Raw genomic sequence first — 22039 nt, 5'->3', positions numbered from 1 at the left:
TGAACTTGCAGCCCCAAAACTGGCACCTCTACCCTCTGAGTGACCACTCCCCAGTAGAGTTACTGTAACGTTACCTAAATTGTACAAACTTAAAAGTAAAAGTAATGTTGATAACAATTGTAAAGTATGTTTTAAGTACAGTTTTTTTTTCATAAACTAGTACAGTTTTGATTACTTTTTAAGCACATTTCATTGCTTTGTAAATAGCCGGCATTCTTTTTTTGGGGGGGTTTACCTGGATAAAATATGAATTTCCAAAGCATATTTCTCAGACAAGGAAATGCATTATATCAACGGTGTCAAACGTTGGCTAAAGCTGGCCTGCAAGAGGCTCCAATCCACTTCCTGTTGGGATTGTAGTCGTATGTGTGAAAATACCATTGTAGTTTGTTTGTGTGAAAATACCAACATTTTCAGCACCTATACTATACGCCACAACAAAGACAATCTATAAAGTTTCAATTTAAAGGTTATTATAGCACTATTTTACTGGTTTGGCCCATTCAAGATGATATTAGACTGTATGTAGCCCGTGAATTAAAATGTGTTTGACAGCCGTGCATTATATAAATATTATATATTAGTATTCACTTTGTTAACAAGTTTAGATAAAGAGAAAGTATTTTCCCTGATAAAAAAAGAAAAGAAAGAATAAACGCCAGCTAATGGAGGTTAAAAGGTTTGAATATTTAATCAAATAGTGGGTATTTTCATTTTGAGAACACTTGAAAAGTAGCAATGTCCATGATGTACATACATTAAAAGTAATGTCATCTAAGTACTGATACCCCAAAACACTATGACAGTAATGTGTATATTTGTAGTTTGTTACTCAATCCTGATTATTAGAATAAAAGGACATGGACTGATTAACACCTCAGAACTAGAAAACAAGTTTTTTTTTTTTTGCATTTGCATGTTCTCCATACGCCCTATTTTTTTTATACGGTTTCAGCAGCAAACCAGATAAAAAGATGTCTAGTTAAAAAAAAAAATTGTCCTGATGTTTTTAACAAAGTATGACTGAACTGAGGGGTCAGCTTGTGTAGTGACTCCTAATTCAGAGTCCTATTTGAATATGATTCGCATTACCCAGTTTGATTTTTTTTCTTCTTTTTTGTGTTTATTCAAAAGCTTCAAAGGTAAGAGGATACTTACATGGAAATAAAGAAGCTTAAAAGGCAGGAACACATAATGGGTTAGTACAAAATAATGAAAAACACAAGGGTAACTGACAAAAAAAGAAATGATGGCAGACCTAGAAGGAAGGAAAATGATAGAATTAGGTAATCATAATAGATGCAGCTATGATGCAGAGAATAATTATGATGGCTATGGCTGCAGATGATGGCAATATTGACAGCGATGATAATTTTCATAATGATGACTCTATAATGGTCCAAGCAATTACTGTGCATGTGACAGGTGTGAGATGCCCAATATGTGCAGTGTAAGTGCAGTGAAAGCAGGAGAAATGTGGCAGCAGTAAATAACAAGCAGGTCTCTGGAGAAAGAGGATATTCTAATCAGATTACAATAAGTAGACTGGTTAAAAGAGTTATTAATCTTTATGGGATCCCTCCTCATCGATTTGACGGTATTCTGTCATGCTTTTGTATTTTGTTATGTGTTTTAAGTCATTAATCAAAGAAAAATATCTCAATAAATACTCAGTTTGCCTCTGGTATATTTCAAATTTATAAAAGGAATAAAATGACTTTTCAGCAGGATTGGAATAAGGAATTAAAAAAACAAAAAACAGGCCTATTTTAATTGAGTAATATCTTTGGGCTATTGTACTTACAAATTATTTATCATATTGTATTATTATTATTATTATTATTATTATTATTATTATTATTATTATTATTATTATTACAGTTTGTATTGTTATCTTAAATAAAAATGATTTACAGTATGTAGTCTATTTAAAAGTAAAATCTCACTACTGAGCACAACCAAACCTACGTTGGTATTGATTTCGAATGATACATAGTGAAAGTGCTCACTACTGCACCACTGTGTTGCATCTAAATAATGCTAGACATAATACACATTTTATAATACTGGTGAGGTAAACGCAGATAATTGTCTTGTTTTGTTACTTTAATTGAGGCGTTTACATCATGTTTAGTGTGTTCACTTTCATTTTGATGAATTAGAAATAAATTGTGACAAAGGCTATGCCTGCTCAGGTGCAATGTGGAGACTCAGAGGAGCCAAGCAGAATATTGGCCTTATTCGCAGAGGTAGGGAGTGGGTGGGTCGAAGAAGGCGAGATGGATAGAATAAGGCGAGAAAGACAGAGCCCCTGGACAGAGAGTTAACGAAAAGAAAGGAAGACACAGAGAGGAAGATATTGGACTTATTAGAGAGGAGAGTGAGTGGGAGAAGAGGGCAAACACAGAGAGACAAAGATAGAGACAGAGAGAGAGGGATGATGTTATTTTGTCAGTGTTTTCCCGTGGGGGCTCGAATGCTTGTTAAAAAGTCCTGACAGAGGAACCGCAGCAATAATGCACACATACACACACACACACACGTGCACGCATACACTTTCCCTGTGTGATAAACTTTGAATAGGTCTCCTTCTCCCCACTGTGTGTGTTATCTGCTAAAATGGACTGCATTCATGCCAAAAATATTCCTCTATGACGTCAAACACAGCCTTGTTTAATAATCTCTCTCTCTCTTTCCGTTGGTGCGTGCATGCAGCCTCCAGTGTTGATGAAGACGGTGGCTTTCCTATAATTATTATCCCACACAAGCAAAGGATATACGCTCCCTACACTCATGGCCCAACGCATTTTTAAAGCACACATTCTTCATTCACAGTGCCACCACGAAATCTGCTTATTGTTTTAAAACACTGTAATCCAGTAAAGACCGAACAAGCTGCTGCAGACTCCGAATCCATTTGCAGAAGCATGCAGTAAACTCAAATAATGGACTCAAAGTGAAAGGCATTACTGCAGCAATGGTGTTAGAGTGATGATAGTTCTTCTGGGTCAAGAGTAAAAACATATTGATGTACAAGCGAGTAGTAGAATTAACGTTATGTGCGCATCTTAATGGTATTTTATTGTGGATTGTATGGGTGATATTGTCTCGATGGTTATCAGACAGATTTTCAAGTCACACTTAAAGGGTTTTATCAACATTATACGAAACAATGCATCAGGTTAAATAAAATCTTAATAAGATGTTTTGTTTTCTCTTTCTACCAAAGCCCTAATAGGTTTAGAAGTTTGCGTCAGGCTATGAATTTGGATTGAGTCCCATGCATTTAGTTTAGTTTAGAAAATATGCATTTAACTTGTATTAAATAAAAAACGTGGCTTTAACCCCTTTACGCATGACCTGTGTTTTTTTTAAATAGAAAATGTCTTTTCTATCTATAGAAATCAGTTCAAGTAAGTATTCGCTCTTGTCTTTTTGTGTATTTCCCAGCCAACGCTGGTTGTCTGTCATAATTGTAAGGGCAGGGTGACAAAATATGTCATTCATTCATTCATTCATTCATTCATTCATTCATTCATTCATTCATATATTCATTTATTTGTTTATTTGTTTATGTATTTATGTGCACCCTCAAATGCAAAAATCCTGCATAGTGATACTTTAAAAACTTTTTAAGATTTAATCTTATCTTTCATGTGGTTTATGCAACAAATCTATTCATTTTACTTTATTATGTTTTTTTATTTTTTTTTAAATCCACTTTCTCACATATTGCTTCATCAACTTCTCCTTGTCAGGCTTTGATATGAGAGATGATATTAAAAAAGAAAGCCTTGGTGCACAAAGTGGACCGTTTTTTACAGAGTGAAAATATAGTTTCTTCTTTTAAAAATAAGAAAGTGCGCAAGAGTGCAAACATGCTTTACTGATTTGCAGACAGAAAATACACTTCATTAAAGTATCCCTTAATTAATTGTTCAGTTTTTAACTAATGGCTGATGGCTTGTAGTTTTTTTTTTTTATATATTTCGAATTGTGTCAGAATATTGTCAAAAATCTTTTTTTTTTTTTTTTTTTTTTTTTAATGAATAGTTGTTTTCACATCAGATGCCAAACTGCGGATGACTCACTCGCTGAATTTGTGAATGCTTACTAACCGAAAGCCAGCTGCAATAACCGCGAGTCGGGCGGCGGCTATTGGAAATGTCAGTTACATCTAGAACGCATCACCTTTGATCACGTGACATAACCTATTCTGATCATCTAAAGCTTGGCGTTGTTAAATATCGGGTTGAATCAAGTATTCCCAAACACTAGAAAGGACGAGTTCAAACCATTATGATAGTCGGTGTAACTATAGGGCTGAACAAATAATTAAATAAAGCTTAAAAGAATGCATGTCTGATAATATACATATTGTAATCTGCAGATTTGTTTCATCAACATGTTAAGCCTGCAGTGTCTCCTCTGTCGACAGTGAGAGTAATTACAGAAACACTGCTAATGTGCTTACATGACAGTCTGGGTCAAACCCTACAGCTGTGAGCCGACTCAGCCAGCAGAGGGTCCTGGTTTGCATGCTCTCTTCATAGAGCATGTTGACTGTGATGTCACCCAGCTAACACCAGTTTAAGAAAGAATACAGAGATATCCCTTATCTGCAGCGTCTAAAGTCCTTTGGCAAGAGCTTCACAGAGACTAACATCCCTTTGTATATTATTGGTAAATTTCAGCTCTCTCTGTCTCCAGCACTGCTGCAGTTCATACGTAGGATTTCAGTCACCATTCTTCACTGGCAGGAAAGTAATCTCGTCTGGTGAAACACATTTTACATTCACAGTAATCATTCTTTTCTTTTTTTTTTTTATCCTTCTGAGCCTAATTAAACTAATGTATTTATTATGTTCTTGGCTGTGGTCACTGCATCGCTTCAGTTCAAATGGCGAGTGCTCTCTGCTTGACATTTCAGTTTGTTTCCACCGATATTCCTTGGTCTTTGTTTTGCTGAAGCTATTTTTATGCCTGTCTGTTTATATTTAGTTACTGGCCACTAAGGAATTTTTGTCATATCAGTGTGTTTCTCCTGGACACTGCAGAGCTGCAGATAACAGGATATCCGTGGCAGATATAAACGATACTGTGACACGTATGACATTCGTGTATGACAAATATATGCAGGTGCTGGCGTGCGTGCGTATCGTCTGGCCGTTATCTTGGCGAGTGTTTACCCCACAAACTCATCCCACAATCCAGTGCACACTCATCTCTTTATACATGTGTGCTTGTGTGTGATGTTTTTGAATATGTGCGTGTGTGTGTGTGCCATCAGACTAGACAGTGCATGCTGCTATCTACAGCAGAGGATATGAGGACTACTATTTATAACTCCCCTCGATCTCAACTTAGACACACTGTCCTGCCCCGTGGGGTAGGTGCGTGTTTGTGTGTCTATGTCACAGTGTCTGTGTGTGTGTGTGTGTGTGCGCGCGAGCGTCTAAGTTTATGCAAGCGAGTGGGAAATTTAACAGTGGGGGACTGGGAACACAACAGACCGGGTGAGATGGAAAATAGCTGTGAATGTGCGTGTGTGTGTGTGTGTGTGTGTGTGTGTGTGTGTGTGTGTGTGTGTGTGTGTGTGTGTGTGTGTGTGTGTGTGTGTGTGTGTGTGTGTGTGTGTGTGTGTGTGTGTGTGTGTGTGTGTGTGTGTGTGTGTGTGTGTGTGTGTGCCACCAGCTGAAGGTGTGAGTGAAAAGCAGAGACATGTCACACTTGACAAGGGTGAAATGACAGCAGATGATTGGCTGTTTTCTGATGTCACGGATTGTGTGCCGTCCCAATTAGAAACAATCATATGCTGCTTAGTCACTGCATCTCCTGCTTCTGCTGTTCTCCCCCATCTTCTCTTTTCTCACCATCTTCTCTTTTCTTCCTCTCTCTGTCTGCATTCACTCTCTTCATCTGTGATTTCTGGTGTGTCAGACTTTTTTTTTCTGTCTGACAATCACAGGTTGATTTGCCTTTTAAGTCACTCTGACTACCTTTTTGAATAAAGTTTTCTTGATGTTTCATCTTTTGTTTCCTTTCGTGGGCCGTAGAGTGATCTGATGGATGCTTTCTCACATAGTCAGAATGTCCCCCAGTCTGGGTTGGCCTCTCGGTGTGGCATTTGCATGACCTCCCGATGGACATGTGTTTTCTCGAGGGAACTTATGTTTCCTCCCACTATCAAAAACCACGTGTTTGAGGTTAATTTGTGATTCTTTGCTCATCAGCGGGAGTGTGACTGTCTCTCTCTTTTGCCCTGTGGTTGACTGGTGACCTGGTCAGGGTACCCTCATGATGCTGAGTTTAGATTAGATGATACAAGATGTATGATTCGATGATAGGATTGTCTTTTGCGTCGCTGAGCTTCATGCTACCTCTTTGTCTTTGTCTTATTCACACATATTTTTCTTACAGGTTCCAATTCACGACCAGATAAGTTTAATGAGCTGTTATTGAATATAGAGGAAGATGAAATATGATAAAGCAGCTCACACGCTCAATGAGAGCTGGACCACCGAGACAAAGCTTTATGAAAAGCTTTGTGTCTTTTCAATATCCCTAGTGGTGCTTCTTTCTTGGAAAGTGAAATATGAGCACTAGAGACAGCAGACAACAGAATAGGAGTGGAAGGTGTTGTTTTATCTGACTCGGTAGGAAAGAAAGAATAAAGAGAGCCTCATCCAGACTTTTGTTGGATTTCAGAGTCTGCTTCAGTCAAATGTTCAAAAGAGGCAACTCTGGTCTGAATTCTATGTTATCCAAGCCTAAAGAACCCATTTCTGAGACAGAATACCGAAACCTGCGTGACCATTTTTCTTCACTCCAAGCAGTATTTGAGTTGTAGGCTGTGTGTGTTCAGTGTCTGCAGAGGTCGCCTCACCTCAGTCCAATCTATTATGCATGGCCGAGTTCTGTGAGGTTTGATATGATGAGACTGAGTGAAAATAAAGGGATACTAGTTGGCTTGCTCATTAGCACAGGCACAAGCCCAGCATCACTCGAGACCAGAAAACAAACCTGGTACACACACACACACAAAAAAAAAAAGAGGTTTCCATTTTTTTTGCGTGGTGGAATTTGGTGCTTTTCTCTCCTGGGATGCCTCGCAGCTTCAATCCATTCATGCCGGCATGAGTAGGCAAAGCCGCAGTTCTATAAACAACGCACATAATCCTTGTGAAACCAAATTCTTGAGAGATTATTCAAAACCAGTGTTCGCTTTTACTAAATTAATTTAGCAAAAATGTTGCCTCTGGCGTCCATTTTCTGTTGCTATCCAGAGAAAATTCTGCATTATTGAGTTTGTCCATTTTCCAAGCAAATTCAAAGATTAATTGCTCGTTTATGGGTGACGAAACTTGTCATATGTCTTCGACAAATGAGAAAAAGCATCATTTGATGGCAAATTACAAGATCACAATGTCCAACAAATTATTATTTTACAAAAATCTGACAACATGGGCCAACTGTTCAGTCCATGAACAAAACTAAGTCCAACACACCTTGAAAACATTGCTATGTATAATTAAGACTGTATTCCGTGACGGTCCTTGTGCTCAGCCCTCCTCTGTATGTTGCAGTAAAGTGTGGGAGTATCGGCTTCTGCTGTGATGAAGACAGGGAGTGACAAGTCTTATAGCATGACCTCCCTCCTGTCCCACCATGCTCAGGCATCGCTTTAGTTTCTAACCCATTAGAACACACACACACACACATGCGCACACACAGAGACACAGGCACAGGGCTGCTGACAGAGCCGCTGAAGAGCACTTGAGCCCGAGTGTAGAAGGAGCCAACCTCTCACATACAGATACAATACCATTAAAAAGCCCTCCAGAGCCTCCATATAGGGGGAAATGATGCACGGCCATTTCCCCATTCGCCCACACTGACACAAATAATGCAAACAATGAATTTCCTCATTATTCCAGGCTATCAAGGCAGCACAAAAGAAAATGCGAGGTCATGCATGTAGCAATGAAATTACATTCAGCTCCCTGATATATTTACAGATCTGATCCACCATGCTCAGTCCATGCCCTCAACACAATGACTGCTCACTATCGCAGAAGTTTAACTGCAGAAAATTAGTAAGAACTGTGTGACCTATTACGAGACTAGTGTGTTGAAAATAAAAAAGAATACCTAAATAGGATTTTTTGTTCTAACCTTGAGCATGGGACAATAATGTAAAATGAGCCAAGTTGACATGACTTGCTGTGTTTTCCCAATGTGGGGTAAAAAAAGAAAAAGGAAGCCGTCGAATAGACGTCTTTTTACTTTCTGATAGGAGGAAAAAATTCAAAATTTTTAATTTATATCTGATGCCATAAATATATTAAAATCTCAATGATGCCATTGTAGTTTGAGGAGGTGCATTATTAACTTCAAAGCTAAAATATCCCACCCATGCTCTGTGCAGAATGCTGTAAGCTGCAGTGGTTTTTGTATTTTCTTATTAGTCCTTACTCATTAGAATTATTTTGGTGTCAAACAATTACTTTATCATGCTTGAAATGCTGCACCAGTACTACAGTGTGTCTTCATCTTACCTGCAGTGCCCCTTCTAAAGGTCTCCTCAACCCTGACAAGACATCTGCAGTCCATGAGATAGTGACTGATGTATGCGGTGTGCTCAGAGCGTTATGATTGCCATATCACACTGCAACTCTCACTTTTTAAGCTTTTGCCATACTGAGGATGAATTACTGTGCCTGCAGGCTCTCTGTACACGAGGACATGCAAGTGCACATGATACCGCTGTTCGCTTTGAGCTGACATTCCTCATATTTTGGTTTCTCAGCTCATGTAAGGCACAAACACACGTGCACACACACCAACCTCCAATTCTTTCATAATGAGGGAATCAAGTGACACAAAACAAGTGGTATCAAAGTAAGCTGTCTGTGAAGTCCATGACATTTCCAGCTAAAAGGAATCTACTCAGATCCCCCAAGAAACACCTAAAGGAAACGTTGCGCTTCTGTCACTCGACACGCTTGTAATGCTGCTCTCTTTTTTTCCTTCTTCACTGTGTTTTGACTCATTTCACCTAATTCAGTAGTGCACACCCTAATGGGCAAAGAATGAGTCATTTTGAATACAGTATAAATGAGCGGAGTTAATTTGTTCACCTGTAATAGTGCTTGTCTGTGCTGTCCAAGCCCATGTCTGGGTCTGGCTGAATTAAGTGGCAAATGACTCTCAGTCAGGTTTAATGGAGTGGATATGAGTGATTCAGACTGAATGCATCCCTCGATCTCCAGAACTGGGCTCACAGAGTTCTGCAGCCTTGGCTGTACTGCACCAATCCAATCTGGTCTTAATTGAATTGTTCTGAGGCCCTCATCCATATATTTCCACTGCAAGAAGCTTATTACTCTGTGTGTGTGTGTGTGTGTGTGTGTGTGTGTGTGTGTGTGTGTGTGTGTGTGTGTGTGTGTGTGTGCGTGCGTGCGTGCGTGCGTGCGTGCGTGCGTGCGTGCGTGCGTGCGTGCGTGCGTGCGTGCGTGCGTGCGTGCGTGCGTGCGTGCGTGCGTGCGTGCGTGCGTGCGTGCGTGCGTGCGTGCGTGCGTGCATGGCGAGCCTGCTTGCATGTCGATAGATGAGTGGCTTTCTATACACATATCTTGCCAAATCCTAAATGGCCTTCACCTGATGGATGTTTCTGTTGAACAGTTTGAATTTGAGCTGGCGGACGATTATATAAAGTGAGATAAATTCCTCAATGAGTATTCAGGCCTAAATCTCGTCTGTCCTGTGTTCTTGCTCTCAGGATGTGAAGTCCACCTTCTTCCAGTTTGGTGCATCCATCCAGCAGGAGGCTCTGTTGATGCTGAACATCATGGAGGAGTACGACTGGCACATCTTTTCCATCGTCACGTCAAAGTTCCCCGGATACCAGGAGTTCATCAACATCCTCAAGACAACTGTGGACAACAGGTGGGATCACTTCCTTACTTCCTTCATTATTATTAAGTTTGTGATTCCATTATTCTTTGAGATACAATGCGTTCTATTGTATCTCCAGAACAATTGTCTTGCTGCTGATTTACTCATCCTCGGGTGATTTTATATTTTTATTTTTTAATGATGAGCCTGAATCAGCAGCCATCGGAACCATGTGGAAAACAATTGTATGCCTCTTTATGTGGCAGCATTAGCTATTTGCCTCCAATATTATTATTATCATGATATCTTTAAAATGCTCTAAAATATTTCTTTCCAATTCCACACACTCACTTTTCCACAAAGATAAACTGATGTGGCCAAAGATCACATTGACACAAACCGGTTATTCTCGTGATATCCTCTTACACAATGGAGGCATCGCTCTGTTTGCATGATCTCCCTGTGCGCGCACGGGTATCGTCTGCGTTTCCTAACACAGTTCAAAAATCATGCAGTTGAGGTTAATCGATGACTCTTAAATTACCCGCGGGTGCGAGCGAGTGCGACTGCCTGTCTGTACGTGTTTGCCCTGTGATGGACTATCGTCAGCTGGGATGGGCTTCAGCGCCCCGAAGCAAAGCGATAGATCAGCCTACAAATAGACAGATATGTATCCCTACAGACAAGTTATCCGTGACACCATTAGGCCTTTTCCGTGATTAGAACAAATAAAAGAATAGAAATGCAATTTTTGCTGCATTAAACTGCATGGGCAAAGTCGTTCCAATATTACTATACGGTGATGTAAAGCATGAACTTGCAACACTACACAAATGGCACTTAAATGGAAATAAAATCTATAAAATACATGTGTATTCGGCCTTCCTCGTCACATCCATATACTTTACTGTTAATGTTCCCGAAATTATCTTCCGATGCCAACTCATTTCATTAAGGGGAACTATGCAGATGCAATCTATCATGTTTTCAGAATGACTGGAACTTACTGCGCACGCACTTTTATTTTCTGTCTTATCCATAAATACTTTTTAAAGACAGTCAACCTAAAAGATTTTCATCAGCATTTTTAGAATTAACGTAGCTGACAGGTAGGTTTTACTACACATGTGGGCTCGCTGTTTGCCGGCACTTTAGGTCATTTTGACGGATGCTGCAGGGCTCAGCAGATAGAATAAGAAAAAAAAAAAAAATTACTGCTGAGGAGAACAGCAAGCCATAATTTGTGACCCAAAAAATTGCTGTATTTATGACACATGTTCAGCAGTGTTAAAATGTTGGCAAGAGGTGGTGCTGGTAGCCTCTGATATATTAAAACCCAGCTGAAGTTTTCCTCATTAGCCGTTACTCTTCATGTTGAAACTTGCTTAACAGCTGTGTGCCTCTGTCTCTCCCGTGACAGGGGCAACAATCGTTTTAATTACATTTGGAACGGCAACGGATAAATGGAGGTCACAATGACAACAAAGTCTACAAATTTAACTTTGGCTGTTGTTCTACGTGTTGCACATTTGTTTGCAATCTGTCAGCTGCATATGAGCAGATTGGAAGCTGTTCGGTAAAGGGAGCAAAAAGGGTCAAAAACTCAATAACAGAAAAATGAACATTTCACAGGAGCGTATAGAGCATCCGATGTAAAAACTTGTTCACAGTGCAAGTTGAAATCACGTGTGGTGAATAAAACAGAGCAGCTAAAGACAAATGTACCATTTGAATGATGAACCAGTATTCATTCATCTCTACGCCGCTTAATCCTGTGCAGAGTTGTGGGGCACCGGAGCTCACTAAAGGCGACAGACAACCACACACACACTCACATTCACATCTAGAGGCTATTTAGGGTCGCCAATGAGCCTCATGTGCATATTTTTGGCCCGTGGGAAGAAAACCAGAGTACCTGGAGGAAACCTGCGCGCACACACCGTCCCGCTGAGACGAAACTGCAAACCACTGCACAACCATGCGCTGTCAAACATATGGCTCATGTACCAAAATCTGCTAGAAAGGAATTTATTGACGACATTTTACTACACACACTGAACTAAAGTGGGGAGCGTGGCAAAACACTGAGACCCAGAACTGAACGATAGCGAGCAAAACAAAAGCAGACTAAGCACAATGCTTCCTTCCAGCTGCTCCGGCATCATTGAGATCAATCTCTACCTGCATTAAAGCACACACCTGCACTAGTGTTAATAAATGATCCTGTTGTGTATAAAAACATAAATAATTAGGTCAATTATCTTCAGTTAACTGCTGTAGCTTCCCTGTCAGCGAGGAGCTGGCGCACAGTAACTTCACAGACAGGCAGTTGTTGGGTTTTTTTTACTGTGTTTTTACTGATGATCATCACTCACAACAGAAAATTAATCCAGACAATTCAATGAATCAAATCTGTCTCCGAGAACATATTTTTGTGTGCAAAAGCCTTCTTGACGTATACTCCAGGGGAATAGAGGAATGTATTTTGCGAATGCCTCCATATGTAGCCTGTCTGCTGGAGATGAGTGCAGACAGGGAGGTGGTCTGCCTGTCTGTGTAATCTGCAGATTAAAGGGGACAGAAAAGGGTTTTGGACAGGAGTGTTTAGGCGTTGGACCGATTACCTGGATGATCATCTCAGACACAGAAAATATGCCGTCGTCTGTTTCAAACAAGGTGATTGATCTGCATGCACAGCCTGTGCTGAAGGGGACAAATCAGAATTCTCAGTAGCAAAATTAACAATTTTCTCAATGAAAAAGATGTTTCCTGCATAGTCAGGGTTTTTTTATTTTTGTTTGTTATTTTTGGTGCAAAAAAAACCCCAAAATGTATTGCCTACTCCTTTTTCATCTTGACTTGACTATGTCTTCCCATAAATGTCAACACTCTTTCTATATCTCTTTCATTCTCTTTGCCTGTGCATGTGAGTATAAATGACTGTCTCTCTCCTAGTTTTTTTCATGGGGGACTTGTAGACCATCATCACTTTGGACAGCCAGAAGAAGACAGCGAGTCCCAAATCACTCTCATGTTACACTATCCGTCTTTTGCGAGATCCTCACGTGATGGGTAGCTGCACCCATCTTTTTCCTGCCATGTGTCACAATGTGTAACGCTCACAGACAAGTGTCTATGTGTCTCTAACGCTGCCATGGAGGACTCGTGCTCCTGAGCCTATACCCTGCTACCACTTTATGACATTTTATGTTCTTTAATTACTAACATAATGGCCTTTTCTTATGTTTTGTTGCTGTTTCTGCAGGATATTGTGGGGGAAAAAAAGTCCCACTGGAAAAGCTCGATATGCTCGGAATTCATTATAATTTCTGTTGAGTGCTTGTTATTTCTCTCTCTGCCCATTTCTGCTGTTTGGCAAAAGAACAAATTTGAAGGGGAATGTGTTGGCATTATGGAAAATCATTTGTCTTTTATTGATTTTTCTAGCACTTGATTGAGTCAAACATGTATGTTTCGCCCACAGTTCTGCACGAACCTGCTTTTCTGAAGCTGTAGTCCACATTGACAAAAGCCCCGTTTTCTAAAAACTCTTGTCCCCAATTAGCGCTGGTGCCGTCGGTGTTGCATCAGACCTTTCACACAAACAGGCCGGTGTTTTGTTCTCCTTGTCCTTTAGTTGTGTGGGCAGAAACCTGCTGAGAATCATTACACAGGAGCAGCTTTAGCATTCACATCCCATTTAGCCCTAATGTGTTTCCCCCGACAATAAGCACTTTACTCCTATTAGAATTCATGTCGCACTTAACATTGATATTAATTATAATGGATAATTATAACTGCCCTTGCCAGCACCTGAGCAAAGTTAATAGTCTATTAGTTTAATATTAACACTTCACTCCTGTCCTCGTTATGCTTCCTTCAGTTTCGTGGGCTGGGACCTGCAGAATATCATCACTCTGGACGCGGTCGAAGAAGACAGCCGGTCTCAGATCATGCTCAAGAAGGTCCAGTCCCCGGTGGTGCTGCTCTACTGCTCCAAGGACGAGGCCGTTATCATCCTGGAGGAGGCTCGTTCTTTGGGCCTCACCGGTTTTGGATACATCTGGATTGTGCCATCGCTCACCACCGGAAACCCGGATATAACGCCAGACGACTTTCCGTCAGGGATGATTTCAGTGTCGTACGACGACTGGGACTACCCTCTGGAGGCACGGGTGCGAGACGGTCTGGGGATCATAACGTCGGCAGCAGTGGCCATGTTAGAAGAGTTTGGCGACATTCCTGAAGCCAAGACGTCCTGCTACGGCCAAATGGAGAAGACGTCCAAGCTGCCTCCCAGTGCACTACATAAGTAAGCAAAGTGGCCGCATTGAAATTACACTTTAATGGATTTTTGCAGTCAGTTCGCTTCCACACAGGTAGCTTTGTTGTTACACATAGATGAGTCTGTTTGGATCCGATGTTGCTTACCACAGTTCACCCTTCTTCTCAATAATTACAGATTCCTTTAAGTTTCCCCTGATTCAGGTGTGACATTGAAGAAATATGCAATTACTGCACACAAGACTGAGGATTGAGTGTGAGAGCTGACAGAAAAGAGAAAGCGTAGGAGTCAAAGAGGGAACAGAGAAGGTGAATGGAAGTTGGGGGGGGGGGGGGTTGTTATTTAAGCAGTGGGGGAAAAAAAAAAAAAAAAGTAACTGAAGAAATTGAAGCTGGGGCTAACAGCGGGAAGCCGCTACAAATGAGTGCTCTCCAAAATTGAAGAGCTCCTTGATGACTCCTTCTGTTCCTCTTCTCATTTATTCCTCCATCTCTCATTCACTCTCCTCTGCTCCCCTCATCATGTGCTCGCCCTCCCCAGCAGCCAGTGGGAGATGTTGCAGGTCTTGCCAGCTCTGTCTGGCTTTCCATCTGGCGGAGGGGCAGGAGATGCACACAACCTGTGTTTACATCACATGGTTTTTTTGGGGTTTTTTTCCCCCCCAAGATAATGATGTGTGAAATTGAAAAATCTCATGCAAACTTACTAGATTTGAATCCTTAATGTGCATCCAAAAAAACTGAAAAAAGCAGTAGTCAGAAGTGTTGTGTATTTCCACCACTTTAGAAATAAATTTAGTGTCACATACTATTAGAAAGTGTTTAGTTGCATTGGCCAAACATTGTAGGCACAACGTTAAATCCCAATTTGGAATCCCAGTCCTGATGTTATTCTTAATTTGTTGAATACACCATATTCTTTTTCTGTTATAATTTGGTTTAACTTTCTCACGTTGTTTTTCGTTTCAAGTTCGCATAGTGTAAACTTCATGGTTGTTGAAAACTGAGTTTTGAAACAGAGAGCACATTATGATGAAACAAGTTAAGCCGGTTTATTTAAAGTAATCTGATTTTGCCTCTATGAACATATTCAATATAACCTGCAAGTTTTTCTTGTGTATAACCAGGGACTTTTTTGTGTTTTAGGCTTCATATAGTTCACATTTCATGTAGGATTGTTTGTCTGAGCACCGACTTCCCCATCGTGCTGACTGCAACACGCCAAGTCTTTGCAGATTCTCCTCTGAGTGTGGCAGAAACAGACTGACGGTGCCTGTTTACACAGCTGTACAAAAATGTCAGCAGTTGCAGAGAGAGAGCAAAGGACTTACTGGCACTGATCAGCAATATTTCCGAGCCCCCACTCAAAACTATAGCCGCTGCAGACAGTAAAATCTGACTGATTGCTTGTTGTATAACAACCCAGATAGGAATGTAAGTAAGTATTCCACAAAAATAAATGTCAGAAAATGCATCCCCACCAATAGAAGTCACAAAATACCCAGAGCCAGGTGTCTCTGTTCCCAGCTTGCCCTGCTGCCGCAGGTTGTTACCCAGGTGATGAGTGTCCACAGATGGCTCCGTTGTGGGTGAGAGAGCTCAGCCAATAGGGCTTCAGGGCCGGTACAAGAGGAACATGATTGGTCAAGGCTGGGTCGGGGCAATGGGCCAGTGTGGGTTGTTAGACCATGAGTGGATGTCAAGGAACACAGGAGGACACACACACACACACACACACACACACACACACACACACACACACACACACACACACACACACACACACACACACACACACACACACACACACACACACACACAGGGTCATAGTAGTTAACCTAGTTTTCTCTTTATTTCCTCAGGGGTGCATTATTGTTAGCAAGTTGTCAATACTGCTATTTTATCATGTATGCATCTGTTTGAAATGTGTGCACTTGAATATGCCACCGCGCTCAGCTGTGCCTTGTGACAATTATTTGATTTATCGCAAAACTTGTCAGCTTTTTCATCGCTGTCAACACATCTCAGTCCAACACGTCTGGTTTTAATGATAATATTACGACTTGTTAGTGCTGCAGTGACATGTTGTGTGGGCTTTCAGTGAAGTTTTCCCCCCACTCACTCTGCTTGTGACAGGTGTGATGATAAATCCACTGTGGCACATCTAAGATGAATATGTTTTGCAGTCTTATAAAATGATAAAAAAAATTATTTGAAAAGAAAGAAGAAGAAAAAAAGACAAATGGTTATCTAATTGTGCCGGCCAGTGCAGCAATCAGACAAAGTGACATCTTGTGCGTGCATGTGCAGGTTTAACTGTGTATTCTTGTCTGTGCATGTGCATGCGCACGTTAGAAACAAGACAAATATCCCCCCTTCAGAGAATGTTCTGTCATGACAGATTTACAGTGTACTGCTCACCTTGCTGTGGTGAACAGTGTGCCTTAAAAGACTTTAGCACTTATTTATCAGTCCGCAAGTGTGTGTGTGTGTGTGTGTGTGTGTGTGTGTGTGTGTGTGTGTGTGTGTGTGTGTGTGTGTGTGTGTGTGTGTGTGTGTGTGTGTGTGTGTGTGTGTGTGTGTGTGTGTGTGTGTGTGTGTGTGTGTGTGTATCTGTGGGGAAGACGTGGTGGTAGTAGTTTGTTCTGACAGGTAATTTCAGTCTTTGGACCTGATATATGAGGGTCAGACCTCAGAAAACACACACATGCACATTACACACACATAGTGAGTCCTGGGGCAGCTGTCGTTACTGTGCAGCGGACACACACACAGACACATACACACACACACACACTCACACACACACACACACTACACTCATAAAGCACAGTGAAACCGAGTCTATAAAAGAAGAGCGACATATTCTGGTAGACTTCAGCTGATAAAACACAATTATGCTTGCAGAGGAGTGTTCATGTGAGCACTCTACCATATGTTTGTCATTACTATCAGCAGATGACATAATTTACCAAGATGTTTAAGAAGAATCAAATCCATTAGTGTGTCATAAGTATCTAAACTTGCTAAGCCGCTCCACGTGTCATATTATTCATTAAAGTCACCATCGCTTGCCAAAGACATTGATTTATTTTTTTATCTCGTCTCGAGATACGTGCTTGTGAAATTATGTTTGCTGTTGTTAAGTTAATAGGAACAAATATCTATGTTCAGCATGGGCCTGTTTATATGCAACTATGATTATTACAGAGAAAACACATTTCTTTAGTGCCTCAAGAGCTACAATTTTGAGCATTTAGAAACTAAAAGTAAAAGGCGGGACCAAAAATGTACAAAGTTCTTCTTTTTTTTTAAGCTCTACTTGCGGGAGTGTGGGTGAGAGAATCTGCAAACGCAAACAAAGCAGCGCTTTTAGCCCTCAAACCTCCGAGGCAACAATCTGTGTGAGACTGGGACTGAATTATTCTTTAATATAACAAACCTGTGTGTGTATAAGTAGCACCGTGTGCCTGTGTGTGTGAGTCTACGCACCCAGTCTAATTTGAATATTGATGGCGCAAGGTGATTGCCGAGCGAAAGCAGATCTCTCAATTTCCAATTTAAAACAATGAGCTAAATGTGCTTCAAGTGCCTGACGGACAAAATGAAGTGTCCATTAGTCAGCAGTGGGTGTGCATTTTACACAACACTGTCCAGTGGTGGTGGAGCTCCATCAAGCAATGTGATTTCAGCCAATGTTTTTTAAGAGGGTTAACAATAATAGTATTATAAACATGACCTTCTTCCCAAAAAACAAACAAACAAAAAAAAAAACTAAAGAAAACAGATGGCAGTTAAATTTACCATAGCCAAAGCTACAGTTAGGTCTTTTGAGAATACTATAGTTTTTTTTGCGGCCTCATCTTCTTTTAGATAGTGAACAGATGTTTTAACTCCGTTTAAATTCCCTATGCAGTCACTTCCTTACTATTGCTTTGTGGGCCACAGATGTTCCACACATTAGTTTAAAGTGCCTAAAAATTGCATGTGATTATATTCACATTGACAAATATCCTATACAGACAGTATTCTGAATACCTTTATCAAAGTAAAATACGACTATATCCTGCAACGTTTGGCAGTGATATATCAGCAACTGAATACAGTTCTAAAATTAGCAACGTGTTTAAGTCTTACTGGATTATTTGGTCTCATGCAGGAGCATTTATCACAGAGCCTGTTTCCTTCAGTGAGGAGCAGCTCTGTTACTGCTTCACTAAACTCCTGTATATTGAAGTAGGAGTGCCTCATTCATCCCGAAGTAACGCAACCGTCCCGACAGCCGCATGAAAAATGTCTGCCTGTTTCTCCAGTAAATGTGATGTTTTAGCAACCTGAAACAAATGTGAGCTGACATTTATACAATCTGACGCCTTCATCTGTCATTATTATAGTTTCTTCACTTAAGTGAAAACTATTGAAAGTCATGCGAATATTGCAGTAACTGAGAGAGTAAAAAAATAAGTAGCGAGAGTTGATTGATTAAAATATACAACACTGCATAGAGATCGTCAACCCCCGCCCTGATATTCTCTTGCGTTCTCTGAGCAGACTGAAGAAATCATCACAAGGTGCAGAATTCCTACCCTGAAATTTGATTTCCATGTTGGAGAAAATCTGCAATAATAAACAAAGCCACAATGAGATGGATCCCAAGTCGACATAAATCCCATTTGCCGCAACAAAAGGAAATCCTGCCGGAGTAGCTGTGTGGACACGTGTTGCATTTTACGGTGCAACTGCAAAAACTTGGAAAAGACAAAATGCATTTGTAAGGGCTGACGTTGTGCCGCCTAAACTCACAAATGCATGCTTGTGGAACAGACTGATAACTCGTTTTCTTGTTCTCTGTGTCTTCATGCAATCCTCAACACACGCCACCGGAGGCCCAGCGTTCATGTTTTCAATCAGCATTGATTCACTTCCTCCTTGCATCTTTCCCACATGATTGCTTGGACTCACTGGATAGAGAGTTCTGTCCTTCGCGCCTTGTGTTGTGCAGTCCATCTCAACATTTGTGTGGCGATTCCTTCCCGCTGCAGTATAAAGCCTCTTCAGATAAAATGTAGAGTTCTCATCTCAAAGTGAGCCCTTTATACACTCTGGGAGTTTCAGAGGAACTCAGAAGAAGTGAGCACTTGAGATCATATATCTTTTGTTATAAGAGCACTTTGACAGAGCCGAGCAGCGTGCTGCTACCAGAGAAGAAGCTGTTGTAGACACTGGTATTGTAAACAAAGGCCACTTGTTTAAAGTTGCAACAATTTTGAAGGCTCATCGTTGCAAAGGGTGAAGAAAGCAACATGGATGGAGAGTTTCCGCCATGTGCAGCTGTAATGCAGTGTGTGCTCTTATTTGCCTGCTGCAGTACTGTTGGGTTCACTCTGCTGCAGTAACACCCCCCAGCCCCCCCAACCCCCACCTCTTATCATCACAGTCCTTTTTTTTTACTCCAAAATAAGAAGAGGGGAGTAAAAAATATCACTGAAGATATTTTTATCCTAACTGCCGAGGCTTAGTCCTTCTCCTCCTCTCTCATCTATACTCCCCTCTTCTTCTCTTCACTTCTGCTCCATTTATCTTTCTTTCTTTTTTTTTGTATTCCATATCTAATGTCTGTTTCCCCACCTTTGCTCCATTTTCCCACATCCCTCTTTCAATGAATAGGAGGTTTACTGTTATAATTATGACTGGAAAGCGAGTGAAATTTGATCTGTGCTACAGGGGAAGAGGAAACATTATGCTGAGCATTATTGAGGTGGGGATAGGATAATAGCGCTTCTCAGTTTGTGTGCAGGCATGTTCATTTGGGGTTATCGGGGGTCATTTTCCAGCATGTACACTTCAGTCTGTGTCCGTATCCTAGCAACACTCTATCAGGTCCACCTGTCCAGCGGGCGTCAGCCCAAATATACTTGGGCACGCACGCACACACACACACACACACACACACACACACACACACACACACACACACACACACACACACACACACACACACACACGCACGCACGAGCAATCTGTCTGTCCTGTCTGCATTCAGTTTAACAGAAGCACATTTGTTCCTTGTCATAATTTAAAGGTGATTCACGCAGCAGGCACCATTGACGCTTGGAGCAGGACCACACTGACAGACTAAATAATCAGATTACATGCAGAGAAAAGGCAACGCTGCCTAAATTTCATTTTGATGTCTTGGTATAAGATGTTCAATCGATTTTAAAAGTTGACAAGTTGCACCTCATTTTTTACAATATACTTGTTTAAAGCTGACAGCTTTTTGAGCCCGGGCCACAAACAATGTTTTCCAGCGAGTATTTGCTGCAGTCTACTGCAGACTTGCACTGTTAATCCAGCACAGTAGGCATAGGCAGTTTTTTGTCTTCTCATATGTGTGCAGGCGTAAATGGTGTGAAAACACGTCGGCTTCTCGTTCATACAGATGTGTCCTGTTGCCTAAAAAGAGCAGAACTATTGAATAGATACTCATCCCAGCGTCTCTACTGGCAGTCAAACATAATTGGGCACTGCATCCTTTACCCAATCACATAGCTTAAGGGTACTCACCTGGCTGCTTTCAGCCCAATAAGATTATTTTAATCACAGAACCTACAGAACCTACTGAATCCAACTGAATCCCTGGATGATTTAATATGGGTGATGTGTTTCTCTGTGCGTGTATGTGTGTGTGTGTGTGTGTGTGTGTCTGTGTGTGTGCAGCTTAAAGGAAAATGTTGGTATCATTAAATGTCACTATACACCCACACACATTACACAGTCCTTTTAACAATTATATTCATCCCCGTCCATGTGGAGTGGTATTTAATTAATTGGTGTTTGACTTTTTAACACACCAGTGTAATAGGCAGTACATAACATTAACTCAATTCCATTCAGTTCAACTTTATTTATATAGCACCAAATATGACACAGTCATTTCTAGGTGCTTTCAACAGAGAAAAAACTCAATGACCATTGTGAAGGCCATGTACAAAAACACTGCGTGTGTGTGTGTGTGTGCATGCTAAATTGCGCTGTCATGCAAATAGGTTGTGTTTTGAAGGTGATCATGAAACCCAGAATTCATCCTGTGTGAGCATGAGTATTCAAATGAGTTTTATCTGCATTAGACCCCATTTACAATGAAAAATATCGTCTGGAAATGGTATTGCTTCAATTTTTATTTGCAGGTGTTTGACATGGAGTGACTGAACAGGGAACTGAATCCTCACAAACATAAAATGAAATGTGACACCATGGAGTTGGACGTGTCGTGGAATGTGTCATCAAACACATCAGAGCATTACTGTGAATAAATCTGTACCCTGCAAATAAAAAAAAAGAAAGAAATAGAAACGTATTATGGGAGATGATCAGTCACAAAGTGAAAGTACAACAAGGAAAATACTTTAGAATAACGTTTGTTAATTGAGCAGATCCAGCAGAGGAAAATCTTCTCTCTACAATAACAGCGAGCTTTCAGCTCAAAGTTGAGCCAATTTTGCACTTTTATAATTATATGGAAAAACAGCCTCAAATATTGACATTGCACATTGTGCATTGTACATTTAACTGTACATTTAACTGTTACCATTTAAACTCTTCCCAGATATTCTAAATTCATTAAAGTAAACTTGCCACACTATTACTTTTTCATTTGCAAGTCTGTCAAATGTGATCCTCAATCTTTCCAAAAGTGTGCATGCAATATTACATATTGCTGTTTTCATATGTGTAAAGCTGCAGTTGGATCAGGCCCTATGGTTTACCAAAATAAGATCTGTCGATAGGTCGAGAAGCAGTTGTGATGTGATGTGATTATGATCACTGGCGTCGCACGTCATTTTTGTTTCATTCA

The 22039-nt window shown here is 40.7% G+C and overlaps 1 protein-coding gene across 1 annotated transcript in view; it reads left to right on the top strand.

Annotated features, from left to right (window-relative positions):
- grin2aa (glutamate receptor, ionotropic, N-methyl D-aspartate 2A, a) overlaps positions 1 to 22039 on the top strand; it is a 146216-nt gene that overhangs the window by 86945 nt on the left and 37232 nt on the right. Inside the window, exons 3-4 of the mRNA XM_080488682.1 lie at positions 9782 to 9948; positions 13781 to 14209. Of these exons, the coding sequence (XP_080344808.1) occupies positions 9782 to 9948; positions 13781 to 14209 (596 nt within the window). The remainder of the gene's footprint in view (positions 1 to 9781; positions 9949 to 13780; positions 14210 to 22039) is intronic.

This window comes from Lipophrys pholis, assembly GCF_963383615.2.
Source record: "Lipophrys pholis genome assembly, chromosome: 19".
Taxonomy (NCBI): Eukaryota; Metazoa; Chordata; class Actinopteri; order Blenniiformes; family Blenniidae; genus Lipophrys; species Lipophrys pholis.
Note: the sequence above shows the minus strand (reverse complement) of the source record. Positions and strands in the feature narration are given on the sequence as shown.